This window comes from Monodelphis domestica, chromosome 4 (genome assembly GCF_027887165.1).
Source record: "Monodelphis domestica isolate mMonDom1 chromosome 4, mMonDom1.pri, whole genome shotgun sequence".
NCBI classification, from domain to species: Eukaryota; Metazoa; Chordata; class Mammalia; order Didelphimorphia; family Didelphidae; genus Monodelphis; species Monodelphis domestica.
The window spans coordinates 43,391,632-43,408,914 of record NC_077230.1 but is presented as its reverse complement, the minus strand read 5'-3'; the positions used below and the strand labels follow the sequence as shown (position 1 = coordinate 43,408,914).

General features: G+C 34.6%; 1 protein-coding gene across 2 annotated transcripts in view; it reads right to left on the bottom strand.

Moving 5' to 3' along the window:
• Positions 1–972: 972 nt before the first annotated feature.
• The window catches only part of PHEX (phosphate regulating endopeptidase X-linked), a 273,600-nt gene continuing 257,289 nt past the window's right edge, over positions 973–17,283 (bottom strand). For both annotated transcript variants that reach the window (XM_056793356.1, XM_056793357.1), the window contains 3 exons: positions 16,157–16,261; positions 9,159–9,235; positions 973–5,111 (listed from right to left, as the gene is read on the bottom strand). In XM_056793356.1, coding sequence (XP_056649334.1) covers positions 5,009–5,111; positions 9,159–9,235; positions 16,157–16,261 — 285 coding nt within the window. In that variant the 3' untranslated portion in view covers positions 973–5,008. The remainder of the gene's footprint in view (positions 5,112–9,158; positions 9,236–16,156; positions 16,262–17,283) is intronic.

Sequence of the window (17,283 nt, the reverse complement as noted above, 5' to 3'; positions counted from 1 at the left end):
GATAGTGTATAGAGTTGACAACACCAAACTCAAAACTTTCCTTGCCCCAGTTTGCAAATTAATCTTCCCACTTCTTAGTTCTGGTTGTTACTTCTCTACTCAAAATTCTTCAAGGTTTCTCATAAGAGTAAAACCCAAACTCCTTGATACTGAAAGTTCTTCACATACCAGCTCTAATTTGTCTTTCCCTCCCACCAAAAGTGCTTTATGCTCCATTCAAACTGGACTGCTACCCTTTTCCCAAATATTTTCCATATTTTTATGTTTCCATCATCTTTGCTCGTTCTATTCTCTACACTTAGAATGTTCTCCCTCAGAATCCTCACCTCTTGAAATTTTAACTTTTGAGGAAATCTTAACTCTATCCTGAAAGCCCAGTCTAACTATTGGCTTCTCTATGAAGCCTTCCCTAATCCCCTGTCTTATCACCAATCTGATATTCTTTCTAATCCTGCATATTCTTTTTCTATTACAATTATTTGTGTATGTAGCATGTCTCCTACTAGACTATAAGCCCCTTTTGGTTCTGGATTGTGTCATTTTCCTTTAAGTGCTTAGTACACAGTGACTAACTCATCAAAAACAATAAAAATATGTGGCATATCAATCACAGAACCATTAAAACTGGTTATTTCTTTTCAAGTCACTTTTCCTGAATATATCTATACTTGAATATAAGTTCCTTGAGGGCACAGACTGTTTTCTTCTTGTTTTATATCCCCTGCACTTAGCACTGAGACTGACATATGTCAGGGATTCAAAATGTTTGTTATATTTAATTACTTCTCCATCTTACCAATGAGACAATCAATGACCATTTCTCTTTACCCATCTCTCTCCCTGCCTTTAGAAAAAGTTCATTCCCATTTTTAGAGCCTCTATTAGAAAACCATGCTAGTGTTAGGTATCTTCTCATTCCTTGAAACAGGATGTCCAATTGGTTACACAAGATATAAAGAAAAAACACAAGAATTCGAAGTCATTTTTATTGTCATTAAAATCACCATCCACATTGATAAGGGGAGGGAGAGGGAGTAATACAACCAAATGGATTTCAAGGCAAAAATTCATACAATAAAAGGTAATATCAGAAAAGGCCTTTTTTCAACCCAGTGGGGCACTGCCTCTGGAATCAAGGATTATTTCTTATGAGATAAGCATACAATACCCCTCAGTAATTTAATATGCAACTGAGTATCTATGTAAAAGGTACAACTAAGAAATGTATTAAGCAATATGTGTCCATTGGAGTAGTGATTGAATAAAAGCATTTAGAAATGGCACAGTCCAGGAGAGAGAACTCTGTATATCAGTGGTCAGAAAGTTGCCCAGGGTCCTGAGAATCTGCACCAATTTTGCTCTGTGATGCCTGACAAGCCACTAAACCTTTCTATTCCCCAAGCATTTGCATCTCCTTTTTAGAGATGACTATCCCTGTATGACCAATCCTATCTTCTGGCTGTCACCCAGGATGCCATGAGGCTAAGTGAGATTCTATTTATGAGCTGCACTTTAAGCTCCTCCTGAGGAAGGCACTAAATAAGCTCCACAGTAGTTTTTGAATGCCAGGCTTGTGTTAGTCACATCAAAGTCCATCTCATAAAAGTAAAAACAGAAAACGGCAGCCCGATACCAATGGAAGCTGCATAGACTTGTGAGGTTGCTGATAAACCATTGAATCAGTCCCTCAACCAATTCCCATCCTACCAGCCCCAAAAGGATTCTCTGACCTTGCACAAGAATAAAATTACTCAATGTATCTTCAAGTTCCTCACTTATAAAATAGGGATAATAAAAAAAAAATTGGTTCACAGGGTCACGTTAGAGAAGCACATTAAAAACCTTAAAGTGCTATAGGAAATGTGAATTATTGTTAAACATAGCTGGTATTTCCTAGTAATGGCACTCAGCCCAAGAATTGGTGAGAATTGTCATAGCAACTCAACACAAAGACCAGTCTCTTTAAATATCATTTATTTCATGACAGGCAATAAGGTGAAATGAAAAGGCATTGCTCTTGGAATCAAAAAGACCTCAGATTCTTACTCTCTGTGACCTTGGCCTCTCTGGGCCTCAATTTCCTCCTCTATAATTAAAATAAAATTTGATGGCCTCTGGTTCCCTTTTAGCTCTACCAAATCTCTCATCCTATGATGATCACCATCACAGTTAACATTTGTTTCACAGTCCCATACATAGAATTTTATCATAGTTAAGGCACTTTGATTTGGAAGGGAATAGGGGGGAATTCTTAATGATTCAGCCCATTTGATGTGTTTGTTCACAAATCCCACTTCATTGTCCGAACTATATTTCTATAGCAAATTCTACCTTGTTCCCTTCACTCCAAATTGAACTGGGTTACTTTTTCCTATGTCTAACTTAATGTCCATTGTGCTCAGGAGATTTGAACCCAGGACCCTATGGCTGATGGAAGTCCATGTGGCATCATATGCAAATAAGTGAATGGCATTGTGTAAAGAACATTGACCTTGGAATCCGAAAATTCATGTTCAATCCCATCTCTATCAATTACTAGCTACATGTCCTTGGCCAAGTCATTTACCTTATCTGGTCCTCACTTTCCCCAACATCCTCATATCCTAGGCAGAGATTATAATACTAACCCTGACTCAAAGCACTGTTATGAGGAAAGCACTCTATAAACTGTGTAGTGTTGTATCAAACATGAGCTTTTATTAAGTCCTGTGTTATTGGGGACATTGTCCTACCTAGGATCACATTTTACATTAACCAAAATAAATATGTCATGCTATGAGTGTACCACGCAACAAAAATGAATCAAGAGAAAGGAGTCACACATTTCAGAAACCGTGTGAGCCTCCAGCCTCTGTCTTTCTAGATAGCTAATCATTGGCATCTTAGAATGCGCAGACAAAATGATGTCTCTTATTGCCACTGTTCTAAACAACGTATTTTCTCTGACATTAAGAAGTACATTTGTTTAGAGTTGAATCAAAGACGTCAGAGAGAAAAACACAATTCAGATGTGCTCTCCATGCCTTCCTTAACCTGTATTAAATGTCCAAGTTCAGTGACAAAACAAAAGGTAATTCAAGTACATGAACAGAAAGAGATGAAGAAAATGAATTCATCAGCACCAGGAGTCCAGCCCAGCTTCATTATGAAGAATAAAATAAACTAATTTCACACTGGAATCCATGACTGATAAAAGTAGAAAGGTAGCTCTCCTTCTGTAGCTCATCTATTTGCAAAGCCAAGTGGAGAAATGCAGCCGTCCCTGCCCAGTTGAGGTCAAAGTTTCTCTTCTGTTGCTAATCTTTTCCCCAACCCAGCCACATTAGTGCTCAGATCCAAACCAGCAATGCACCTAATAACTGGCAATACATATCAACTAGGATTGTTAGGGCTCTCTCCACCAGAGATCAATATTGAAATATGTTTAGTTTTCCATCTTCAGAATCACTAACGATGCTTCAGATGAATCAAACAAAATTGATCCCAGTGTTTACTGTCAGGATTTGATTGTTCTTTTGAGCTCTTAATATTTCTTTTGTATTTCAACCCCATTCTCCCTCCTGCCACATACAATGAATTAAGGTGGGAAATGGATACTGAGTAGAACATGACATGTGATTTAACTACTTTCAAAGAGGTAAGTTCTTATCCCTGACATGTCTGGACTAAAGAAAGAGGATTCTTGTCAAACAGAATCTTTATAAAGTTAAAACCCAAACTTAAATATCCTGAGATTTCAAAATCATGTGTTTGGTTTTTACTCTAAGATCTTCTGTAAGGAAATAATTTTTTCTTTCTTTCTTTTGGATTTTTTAAATTTTTAAACAAATTTTACAAGAATCTTTGAAATAAATTGGTATACCCCAAATGCGTAAGAATCAAGGAATCATCTAGCTATGTTTGATATCTTTGTTTTTTAATGAGGAAGGTAAAAGTGAGACTGTAATTACAAAAATGCTTAGGTTTCCCTGCAATCAGGGAGGTCCTCATGATCTGAGCTGGAAGTCAATGAAGACTTAGTTCTTATTTAACATATATAAGAACTTGGAGACATCTTTGGATGTCTTCTCATTTCAGAAAGGACTTCCAAAATTAAAGACAAATACATGTAAAAACAACTTGATGGTCAGGACAAGGGTCTTAGAGCCAGAACTCTTTTTAAATAAATACAGCCTTTAGGTCATAGGGTTGAAGCACTAAACAAACAAGTGGGAACCTGGTCTCCTTAGAACTCTCCTACTGCTTCCATATCTGCAAATTTCTTCTACAAGGTCACTTATGTGATAAATTTCAAATATTTTTCTTTTTTGTTTTTTTTTTTAATCAAAGGGCAGGGACTTTTTCATCTAGTTAATATTGGTGGCCAGTTCCATTCCTTACAAATTATGAATTGTTATTGCATCCTGAGAGTATCCAGTTGAAGGTTAGAATTTGTTTTGAAAATCAAAGCACCAAAAGCCTCTCCCACATTGTAAGCAATTGTTTAGAAAATGTTGTGTAATGATGACTCTGTATTATCAAACACTCTATCCTACAGTATAGCAAGACCTCCTGAGCTGCCAGAAAGGCACCTTCCTTCTGGGGACTTGCAGGTAAGAGAAATTGAATTTTTTATAGACACATTTGGTTTTGCCCCCCTGCAAAGCACTAGATTAAAATGGTATTGTATCACTTAGCTTTTGCTAACAACAAATGAAGAAGTAGAAAGGGTAATGGCAGTGATCCATCATAGCACTACAACCACAGCATGGTTAAGGGGTGGTTTTATTTTTTTCCTCAAGAAACTTACTCTTCTCTCTTTTTTTTCCATTTCATTTTGAAAAGTCCTAAAGCCCTGATCAGATGGTGATTTGATTCATAATTCGCTGAAATTATGAAGATGCAACCAAAATTCAGCCCTTCCCATCTTTGAAGAGAAACAGGTCAGAAGCAGTTGTAGGTTAGAGTTCACACTTGCAGCTTTTCTCATAATAGACCCCAGTGAGGATGGGATGGAGCAAAGGACCATCTACCAAAGCCGGCAGGACTCTGTACCTCTGTTCATTGTTGAATTGATTGGACAGTTAAAAGCTTTCTGGAATTCCTCAAAGTTACTTACTGCACCATTGACTCTGGAAAAAAATAACAAAAACAATGATGACTTATTTCATAAGTATCATCATTTCTTGAGTAGTCTACTGATGTTCAAAGAGAGTCCATGGGAGAAAGATACGGGTTCAAATTCTGCCTCTGACTTTTACTTTCTATGTGGACCTTGAGCACGTGACTTAAAAAAAAAAAAACTTACCTTTTGTCTTAATATCATTTCAAAGGCAGAAAAGTGGTATGGGCTAGATAATTGGGGTCACTTAAGACTTGCCCAGGGTTACACATCTAGGAAATCTCTGAAGGCAGATTTGAACCCAAATTTGAACCCAACTCCAGGCCTGGAGCTCAATGCATCATGCTAACCAACATGTCTCCCTTGTTTTTTGGTTTGGGGTTTGAGGATTTGGAGGTTGCTGTATTTTTTTTATGACTTGATTTACATGAGCCTCAGTTTCCTTATTTATAAAATGAAAAAGTTGGTCTAGAAGGTTCCTTGTGCCTCTAGATCTATGATCTTATTTAAATATCTATTATAACTAAAGATATCAAGAGCACTGATATCTAATCTTAGAGAGGAATGGAATTTTAGAGATCATCAAGTCCAACTTCAGATTATAGGTGAAAAAAGTGAGGATGAGTGAGGTTCTGTAAATTGTCTAAGGTCATACAATTAATTAATTAATGGTATACTTGGGATGAGAAGCCAAACCTAATAGACCATAAACACCAAGAGAGCAGAAGCTATGTCTTATCTGAACCTTGTTTCTCTTGCAGCGTTTAGCAGAATGCTCTATACAAAGTAAATAATTAATTGCATTGCTGCATGAAATCTTCTTACTGTTCTTCCAGGGTTCTTTCCACCATGCATATACTAAATCTCAAATTACTGAATAATGGGTAGAGTTCTAAAATAATCTAAACTTGGCATTTCTAAGTTTTTAAGTTCATAACTATTTTCTAATAATACTTCACCTTAATTGACTTTAGGTTTAAGGTTCATTATTCTATGCACAGATATCTTGAATTTTCATGTAGTTTTCATTAAGTGCATAAAAGAAGAAGAAAATAAAGGATTGTGGTAGTTCTGGTATCAGAGCATGAGGGAAGTATTGTGCAGTACGTGGCCTTTGAATTGGTCTTTTCACAGTCATAGAAGTAAATTTTAGACACTGGAAACATTAATACATATATCCATAAATAATGCTAAAGAAGTTCATGAATTGCATAGACTTGGGGTTTAATTTAAGACTACTAATTGGGACTTTTTAGCACTTCAAAATATATTTTCTTTATCCTGATGATCCTTCTTCCCTGGTGAGCTGCAGACTTCAATTTCCAGGGAGTTTCCTACTTACCTCTTCAATTAAAGTTCTCTTTAAAAAAAATATTTCTACTTCATAGCTTAGATAGATGGTTATTGATGTTATGACACTGGCATGTCTATGATCTCATCTACCTGATTACTCCCTCCAAAGCTCTCCTTATCTGACTCTTTTCAAAGTATTTCCATAAATCTCTCAAAAGGAATCCACCAAACATACTGGGAACCTCTCTCTAGACCTCTTCATATTGCATGGACACGAATGGAGCACACCTCCAACACCTAGCAAAGTCTCGGGAACATAACAGGTAATAAATGCTCATTTATTGATTTATGGGTTGTCAGTTGCCTGTTCTGCCTTTTCTGATTATTATAAACACGTCAATACTCCAATGTGACTTCATCAATGTGGCTATTACCTTTACTGATACAGATTATAATTCATACATGCCTACCCATTCTGTGTGACTCTTACAAATTTGCCATGGGATGATCTATCCACTGTTCTGAAAAGCATAGATTATGTTTACTAGTCATGGATGCCAATGATATTTTTGCAATTATAACTAAAAAACTAGATATAAACTGTATGTAGCCCCTCTTCTATTTCTCACCCAACTATACTTGCAAAGATTGATCATAGACCAAGTGATCTAGAATATTGATCATTTCTACTCTAATAATTATTATCTTCAAGCATTCAAATAAATGTAATAGCATATCTATTAAGTAAAATAACCTGTTTAAATATATTTTTTCATGGTATCACAATTTAACCGAAAATTAGTAAAGAAACTTCCTTACGATGATATAAAATCTCACATTGTAAGGCAACTAGTTGGTAATACATACAGCAGTAGGCTCTAAAACTGTTTTGCTGAGCAATTAATCAAGTATGCTTTTTCCATCTTCATCCTTTGTCAGTGGGAGCACACTTTAGTCCATTACATGCAGTCAGCCTTTCAGGGTAGTTTAGCACAGTGGGAGAGAATTTCCAATACAATGATTAGATTTTTATGTTGGTAGGGAATTTACAGCCAACTTCTGAAAAGTTTGTTATGCTTCATTTACTGGAGAGAATGAATAAGACTCCCAAAGTGTAAAAGAAATTTTGGAACATTATCTCTCCAAAATATTAAGGATAAGATTCAATATGTAGTAAGCAAATATTGAATAAATTTAAAATATTTAAATTAAACCACTTTTAAGTCCTAAAAGATCCTGAACTCTCTCAACTTTATGCCTTTGCTCATGTTATTTTCTAACCTTAGAATATACTTCTATGCTGAAGTATACTTTGTTCAGTAAGGTATACCTTACTCCAAAAAAAAGCCTAACAAGCACTATGTGCCACAGAAAGCCTTCCTTGAAGACTTTACACCATAATTCAGTAATAACCTCAGACCCAACACAACATTTTTTGTACCGATTAACCACAATACTCAATAATACATGATGTTTGCATATGTGTCAAGTCTCTCTATTTCACTCAAATGTAAGCTCCACAAGAAAAAGAATTATTTTATCTAAACTGGGTATCCCCTTCTAGCATCAAGCAAACTGTTCTGTATGACTATTTGTTGAATGTTATTGAATTAATTGTTTTATTTTTTAACTTAGATTCCTGAATTAAGTTCCTGTGGAGAACCTATAATTTAATATATATATGTACATATATATATATATATAATATAGTATAAACCAAATAATTCAAAGCCTAATATGTTTTTTAAAATTCTAATTGTTAGAGTTCTATGCAAATGGAAAATGTTCAAAATTCATAATTGGTAAAAGATTCTCTCTCCCTGATGCCTTTGTAGTTTCTGAGCATAAATCACAAAACAATGAGTAGCTTTTAACTATATGGTGTAAAGTGTGATTTTTATCATCAGTCAACATAGCACCACCAAAGTATCTAGTTCAATGCTAGGAACATGGAAAGTACACAATGGGTGACTTGTGATAATGAATGAGTGAATGAAAGACTGGTTTAAAATGGGTTATTCTCTAATATGAATAAACCAGACAAGTAAATCAAAACTTTATCCATTTCTAGTTTAGAAAAATTATGCTATCTTCCATTGACACAAGTCAAGGACTTCTGATTAATCAAATATTCACAAGAGAAAGTTCTGATATTTAGAAATACGTCAATGAAATAAAATAGATGAAATACAAATTTTCAAAGTTTTATAAAACTACAAAATATACATACATAACAAGAATTACCATAATATAATCTTTCTTTGATAAATTGGAAGGCATTATACAATACTTTAAGTGCTCATTTTAAATTAGTATGACATTGATTTGGGAAAGGTTGATAGATTGTAAGTTTTGTTAAGAAAAGCAAAATATTTCATGTAAATCCTATATCTAATAGCATAGTCCTCTGCACATAATAAATGCTTAATAAATTATTTGTTGCTTTGAAATGCCTATTCATAGAGGGTTTGTTTGATATAGTGTAGTTCTATTAATTTGCTGAACCAATCTATAGAAAGGTCACTTGGCCATTTTTTGAGTAATATTGCTATCTGGCAAGGAAGGTATTCTACTAAATGATCATCAATCAATCAACAAGAATTTATTTGGGGATATACAATGTGGCAAACTATGTGGTAGGTGGTAGAGGTTCAAATACAAAGCATAAAATAAGTGTTATTCAAAAGAACTTTACATTCTTAGAACTTTGTGAGCACTGGTTACTTTATACATCACATAAGGAAAAAGTCATGATGCATATTACCTAAACTGGGGAGGGCTATGAGCACCAATCTGTATTTGTTCTCTTGCAGCTTCTGGTCGGTAGGAGTTGCACCTCACCTGAAAGACAGAATCATCACATGAATTAAATTTTTCTCCCAGTTACATATTTTTCCAATACCAAAATCCTACTGAAATGTCATAATGCAGAATAATTATGTAGTCAATGACCGACAATTGTTTAAAATGTTTGACAGTTCCTTTGAGAACAGTCAGATACTCAGAATGGAAAGTTTTGTCAGGCAGAACACTTCTACAATTTGAGCCAATTATGAAGTATGAGTCTTAAGGTCAAATCTTTTGAATTAAAGAAAAATATATTCTAAAGAACTAATTTTTATTCACTTCATTACAACAGATTTGAATAATATCTGTCACAAACTTTTAAATATGTTCAATCAATTTAACAATGAAATATCTTCAGGAATTAAATTGAGTCACAAAAAATTGGTATGACTTTTGAACGTGGCTCATGGTCATCCTCTCCATTTTTTATCCTGCTATCACCCTTAGAGACTCTAATAATAATATTAGTAATGATACTTCAAATTCCACGTTCTCATAGTTTCTTCAACTACTCAATCCCTTTAACTTCTACCTCCCTCCTACTTATGCAAGCCTTCCACCTATTACTCAAAATTATTCCATCTCTCAAGTCTACACTCTGAAATTCCCCTTGCTTGTCACTTGACCTTCAATTTCCCTCCACTCTTATTTTCCCCCTTTAATATGTATTCACCATTACCCTCAGTCCTTGAATTCCTATGTATTTTCCCAGACTATCAAACCTACTCTGACTTCCCTTTCTTCTTTATCAAGTCTTAACCTTCAACTATTTCAATAATTTCTCTCCTCCATCCTTTAATTCTCTTCCTCTTTGACCTTTTACTCAGTCTTTCTCTGCTAATTCTCAATAAATACCTCTTTCCAACCTCTCCAATTCCTTCCCAAGTTGTCATTCATGCTAATTCTTGGTGGGAAATTTCTCAGCCTAGGTTCCTTGAGAGCCCAAGGAGAACATCACCCAGCAGGAAGTCTATATAACTAGATATCAAATAAAGTAAGAAGACAAACTGAAAGAAAAAGAAATTTATTTGCACACAAATTAAGATGATTTGTTTATAGTACTTCTTTCCAGGGCCCTCATTTGGTTCATATAACTTTTTAAAATATACTAAGAATGCACAGTCAATCAACAATATTCAATGGCATTTGAATAGGCCAGTAGAATAGGCCACCCTATAAAAAAGTTGATCTAGAAAGTCTCCAGATATCTGTTGGGCACAATATTTGTGGAATTCAGTACAACTAAAGAGTACCAGGTGCAGCAAAATTTTGTTTATTCAGTCTAAGCAAGATGGAGATAGTTGAGTTATACTTTATCATTCAGTTTATAGTAGTAGAGGAAGCAAATAAATCAGTTTTTGTTGTTTCCAGCAGAATGGAGGTGAGAGGTTAGTTTAGTCAAATAGTACATTATGATAACAAGGTTGTTTTCCTCTACACTGGTTCCTCTACATTGGGTCTATTCATTAGGCCCTGACTACTTCATAACAATCCTTTTTTTCATCTATTCCTCTCAATCACATTCTCCACAATAGCTGTTCCAAATCTTCTTTTCTCTAGTCTTCAACTCTACCTTCCATCCCTCAGTTTGAAAAGATAATCTTATCTTCTATTTTACTGAAAATTTGAAAAGTATCCACCTTGAACTCCTTAAATTCCCTTCATCTACTTTTCTAAACTTTTTAATGTCTTTATCTTTCCTTTCTTATTTTCTCTTAGTCTTAGAGGAAGAGATGACAGTCCAACTTAACAATGTATGTATCTTAACTTCTGTATGTATCTAAGATCCCATCCTTACTATTCCTATCAGGAATTGAATCCATTAGTCATCTCTCCTCATTCTTCTCCTGATCCTAAAAAAGGAATATTTGTGTGTGTATAGATATAGATATAGAGATAGAGATAGAAACAGATATACAATTTGTCTTTCCTTCCAAACAGACCGTGTCTTCTATTTATCTTTGTATCCCCATTACTATCTAGCATAATACTTTGTCCATCATCCTTCAAGACTTTGATGGAGATAGCCCAAGTTCCTTAACCCAAGGGCCCTAGGAATATCAGCCATCAAAAATAATGGTTTGTCTTCCAATGTCCTCCCTCCTCCCAGTCATCACTGAGGTGTTGAGTTATCATAATCACAATGAAGAGCCCAGTTTTTCACCACTTTCAAAATCAACCACTGACCAAACTGCTACCATTCAACAAATAAATACAAGAGTCTCAGGAATGCCAGTCCTCTCCCAAACCACTGAGCTTGCTTCAAGTCCAGTTCTGAAGCCATCATCAAGTAACACTCATAGAGTCATAGAGTTGCATCTGGCAACTATTTCTACAGGAGCCCCAGCTTAAAAATACAGGAAAGAAATTTCTCAACATCAGCAATCCTTGTCCCTATTAAATGGTTCAACTCATAAACAGATGTGATCTTTCTTCTTTGGAAACATTTTTTTTAAAAGACGCCTTATCATTTGCTTTGTGATTGTACCCTAAAGACTAAAAAGATCTTTCCATCAACTTGCAGCTGAAACTATGTTATTTCTTCCATTAGAATGTGAGCTCCTTAAGAACAGGGATTGTCTCTGTTTTTCCATCTGATTCATCCAGTGCTTTGCAAAGAAGCACTTAATAATACTTTGTATCCTTTCATTCACTTATTCATTCCTTTTAGTATTACTCCTTTCTACACAGTGGATGTGGCCAAATATTAGTCTAGGTTCTAATCCCAACCTCACCACTACCTCTGTGATCCTGGGCAATGTTTTTAGTTTTAATTTCCTCATCTATTAAATGAAGACCTAAGAGTAATGTTCCCTTTTCCATTCAAGTATTGATCAGAGAAGTAATCTTTTCAATCCTGGTAAAAAGCTGTCAAGAAAGTAATTGAGTAGTTTTAATAGAAGATGAAATTACTATTGATCTGGAATGTCAACCCAAAACTTTATTTTAACATAGTAATGACCTTCATTTGTTCAAAATCTTTATAAATGTTACCACAAATTGTCTTGGGTAAATAGCTCTCTGATGACATGCGTGGAGGAATTATGGTCAATTTAAATAGTTTTCTATATAAGCTATAATTGTTTTCAATAGAACACTAAATTAATATGAATTATTTCTAGCATATAAGTCTAAAATATATAGTATTAATATTTTATTTCATGAGTTTGGGAAATAGAAAAAAACAGAAATGAGATGTTATCATTAATGAACTAAAAGATGGTAGGAAAAGCCCTGTGTTACCAGTTCTTTCTATATGAATCATGAGAGAGTATAATGCTAAATCTCAGCTGGGATCATTCCATGAAATTCCCCAAGTATGATTCTTGGCTGTAAACCCAATTCCTTTGCCTTCCAGAATATTATATTCCAAGCCTTCCAGTCCTTCATTGTGAAAGCTGCCAGATCCTGTGTTTTAGATGTGGGAGGTACTAATAAATGATTTCTGAGTTGATGTAATGAATGAAACTTCAATAATAATATCAATTAACAAATGCTTAATATTTAGTTGGGGAAAGAAAACTAATGTATGAAAAATTAGAAAACAATAAGGTACAGTACCTCACATAAAGTAAGCATTTGAGAATTTAATTGAGTTGAAATTTAAGTGTATTGAGTCCTTCATGAGCAGAGGAATAAGACTTGAAAAAAATTCTGGGAATGTGTATATGTATATTATGAAGGGCAACTAGGTGGCTCAGTGGATTGAGAGCTTGACCTAGAGAGTGGAGGTCCTGAGTCCAAATTTAACCTCAGACACTTCTAGACTATGTGACTCTGGACAAGTCAAGGTTAAGTTAACCTCTTTTGACTAGCTTTTACTGCTCTTCTGACTTGGAACCAATAAACAGTATTGATCCTGGAACATAAGAGTTTTTTAAATAAAAATAAAGCAATAAGCTTAGTTAGGATTCTCTTATTCATCTTCAAGGACAAACTATCAATGTAACACCTTTGGTATTCATTTTCTATATTCTAATCATATAAATTAATCTCATGATCCATTTGAATATTTACAATTTCAAATAGATGGTTTTTGAAAAATAACATTGGGGAGAATCAGTGAAGTTCCTGTTCATTGGAGTAGACAGTCAGACATTGCAACTCTGAATTAGATTTTTTTAAAGTTCCACTTTGTAATTCAATTGTTTACTTTTTCAGAGGCTAGCTACAGCAATTTCATTTATATTGCCCTCTTTTCCTTACATCTTTTATATAATTTGAGAAATTTCTGAAAGGATATGCTGTGCCTTTTACCAATTTTATTCTACTTTCCTGGAAAGAAAAAAAAACCTGACCAGCTCATTTATAAAAACAACTTCAATGAGATTTTCAAAGTAACCTTTCAAATTGAAATTGATTTACAATTGGCCCATTCTGACAGAGAGGATCTCCCTAAGGCAAATTGTTCATTAGTAATGCTCTCAAACATATGAGATCATTCTTTTTTTAGTCTAAATATCTTAATTTTTTAAATTAAAACTATGTTGGAGAGGTATGTTGAGAAGACATTTCAAATTATAACTGTAGATGTATTATGAATAACTATAGACAAATTATAAATTTATTGTTTCTACCAGGAGAAATTAAGAATTTTACTATAAAGTGTAGGAATTTCTAACTCTTCTCACTCTTTCAACAGATAACTAATGTCCTTTAGGAGGTTCAAATCAATTTTGATCTTTTTTTCCATTTTGACCCATTTCTGATCCAAAACTTACATAGTGAATAATAGTCAATACATATTTATTAAGCACTTACTAAATGTTAGGCACTATACTGAGTACTAGAGGATACAAAGAAAGTCAAGTACAATCCATTCCTTTAACAAGCTCATTTCCTGAAGGGAAGAGAACAACTAACAAGGTAATTACAAGCTATATTAGAGTAGACGGAAGTAAGATTACAACAGAAGATGCTGACAGTTAGAGGACCAGGAACAGCCTCCTGCAGAAAGTGGTATTGGACTGAGGACCAAAAAATCAGAACCCTATTAGAAAACCGGGGCTAAGGGGCAAAAGGATGAAGACAAGGCTTGCAATCAACAAGGAAAGAATAGTCAGAACAATATAAAAAGAATTAGATTTGTTCAAGTCAGAAAATAAAAAGGAGTCACTTATTGTGTTGAATAAATGTAGTCAGAGGAGTTGAAGACAGAATGTCTTTTTCATATGTCTTTCAATGTCTTCACTTTGTTTTATAAAGTACTTTATAAAGTACTAATTATGAAAAGTTCTGCTTCTGAAACATATTGTTATCTATGATGTCCATTATATTTAGGGCTCATTTAAAGAAACTATGACTTTTTTAACCTGGAGAAAAGAAGGATACATGGTGACAGCATTTTATATATGAAGATTTGTCATCTGGAAGAATAATTAGGTCTAGTCTTCTTTGTCTCCAGAAAACAGAATGTAAATAATAGATAGCAGCTTCAGGGAAACAGGTTGAGATGCAATGTAAAGAAAAACCTCCTTAGTAGAGCTATCCAAAAGTGAAATGAAATTCCTCAATAAGTAGTGAGAACACCCTTATCAGAGATCATCCTGTGGCACTAAAGGAAATTTTTTATATAATATAGATACAACTAGATGGCCTTGGGATCTCTTCTAGCTAGGAAACTATTTAATTCTATGATTATGGACATAGATAGAGACCTAGAAGCCTAGAGATTGGCTAGTAGGAGGCAGATACAGTTCATAGCCTCCACCATCTTGTAGATTGAGCCATTCCAAAGTTGCTTCACGATCTTCCAAACACACACACATACACACACACACATCTTCAAGAGAAGTTCATTCCTATGAACACATAAAAGTTATCATTCCTTACAAGTGCCATGATAAATTAATTTATATAACAAGGGTCAGAAACAAAAAAATGGCAGATTTAAAATCCTTCAGATATCCAGTTCCACTAACAGCTGGTTCATTTTGTCAGGACTCAAGGGACACTAAGAAAGCATTCCAAAAGGGTAGGAGAGGGGTTAATGAAACACAAGCAACATTGATAAAAAATAAAATAAAAATTATTAATTAAGTTAAAATAAGTCAAAATAAATAAATAACTTAAAATAAAAAGAAATATAAGTAGCAAAGCCTGAACAACTTACTGATCTCTTTCTAGAAAGATACCCTATGCAAATATCAAAAGCTAGCTAGTAGGTAGAATAAATCTATTATACTAGTAAGCAAGCATGGGGACAACTGGGTAGCTCATTAGATTTAGAGCCATACCTACAGCCAAGAGGTTTCCTGGGTCCAAATCTGATTTCAGACACATCCTAACTCTGTAACCCTGAGGAAGTCATTTAACCCACATTGCCTGCCCCTTACCACTCTTCTGCCTTGGGCACCAATGCACAGTATTGATCTGAAGATAGAAGATAAAGATTTAAATTTAAATAATAAGCAAGCATGTAAGTACCAGGTTCAATTGGGTGGGCTCAATATTTGTGTTCAGCACCATGGACAGAGCTTGGGCACACTCAACAATCTTCAAAGTCACTTAGCAGTCTGTAATGTTGCTAAAGACATTAAAATCAAACATTAAGGGGCACCTAGATGGCTCAATAGATTGAGGCCCAGGCCTAGAGATGGAAGATCTTTCATTTGAACAAATCTGGCCTCAGATATTTCCTATCTGTGTCAACCTGGGCAAGTCACAACCCCAATTGCCTAGCCCTTATAGCTTTTCTGCCTTGGAACTGGCACAGCATAGATTCTAAAACAGACGGTGAGAGGTTTTTTTTTTTTTTAAATTAAACTCTGAAATTCTATTGTGTATTTTGTGGTGAACTAATGAAAACTCTAGATATGGTGAAATTTATCTCATTTGATTTTTTTTAGAATTTTGGCAAAAAAAAAGCCTACATCACACCTTTAATATTAAAGCCCTCTTTATAATGTTACTCACATGAGCATAACTCAGAAAGAAGAGCTGATTGTTGGTGAATTTAATGCCTGGTAGGAGATCCTCTTCCACTCCTTGCCTCTTATCATTTATCCATTTCCTATAGGCCTAGAGGGAAAAAAATTAGAATGAGTGATGTTTGTTATTTTTTCTACTAATTGTAGGCTCATAAAACCATGGTTCTAAAGCTCGAGAGACTTTAGACATCATTTAGTCCAGTTCCTAAGAGTTTAGGTGACTTGTCCAAAGTTATACAGATAACAGTGGCAGACATGCTCAAACTCAAGACCTGGGACTGAAAATTCAGCATTATTTCCACTGTACTTATTTCCCCTCAATAACAGATATGTCCTGATTAGAGGAAACTTGTACAAAAATTCATCCTCCTTCAAATAATATATTATGAAACTGAGGTATTTAAAGAAGTAGATTCATGGAAATGTTAGCCTCCCTTATAGATCACCAAGGGTCTAGGATCACTAGCAAACCCACCAAATCAACAGACTGAACAAACCATAAAGAGCTAAACAACCCCAAATAAAAGTTTTTATTTAAATGATTAAAAAGAGTAGCAGTGGATATAGAAACTGGCTTTAGAATTAGGAATACTTAGATTCAAGTTTTGCCTCTGGCACATATGAGCTATATAATGTTGAACAAGTCACTTAACCATACTTGCTTTTCATGAGCAGAGGAAGTTTCCAAATTGTACAGGAGTTCTAGCACAAATGAAATCACAGGTCTGGACCAAAAATTTAATAACTAAACAATTAGTTTTACTACTACAAGGAAACAAAAAGCTAAATACAAATGAACTATCATAACTTTTAGCCTAATAACATGGGAATTTCAAATGAAAATGCTCATAGTTAGATAAAGAAATGCAGATTAGGACATTATCCCCTAATGCATCCCACTGTGGAAATGCAATATACCTCTATTAGTGAAATACCTAGGGAGTACAGTGAATAGAGTATCAGGCCTAGAGGCTCATTTTCCTGTGTTCAAATCCTGCCTCAGACATTTCCTAACTGTGTGACCCTGGGAAAGTCACTTAACTGCAATAGCCTTGCCATTCTTCTGTCTTAAAACTGATAGTAGAACAGAATGTATAGTAAAAAAAAACTCTA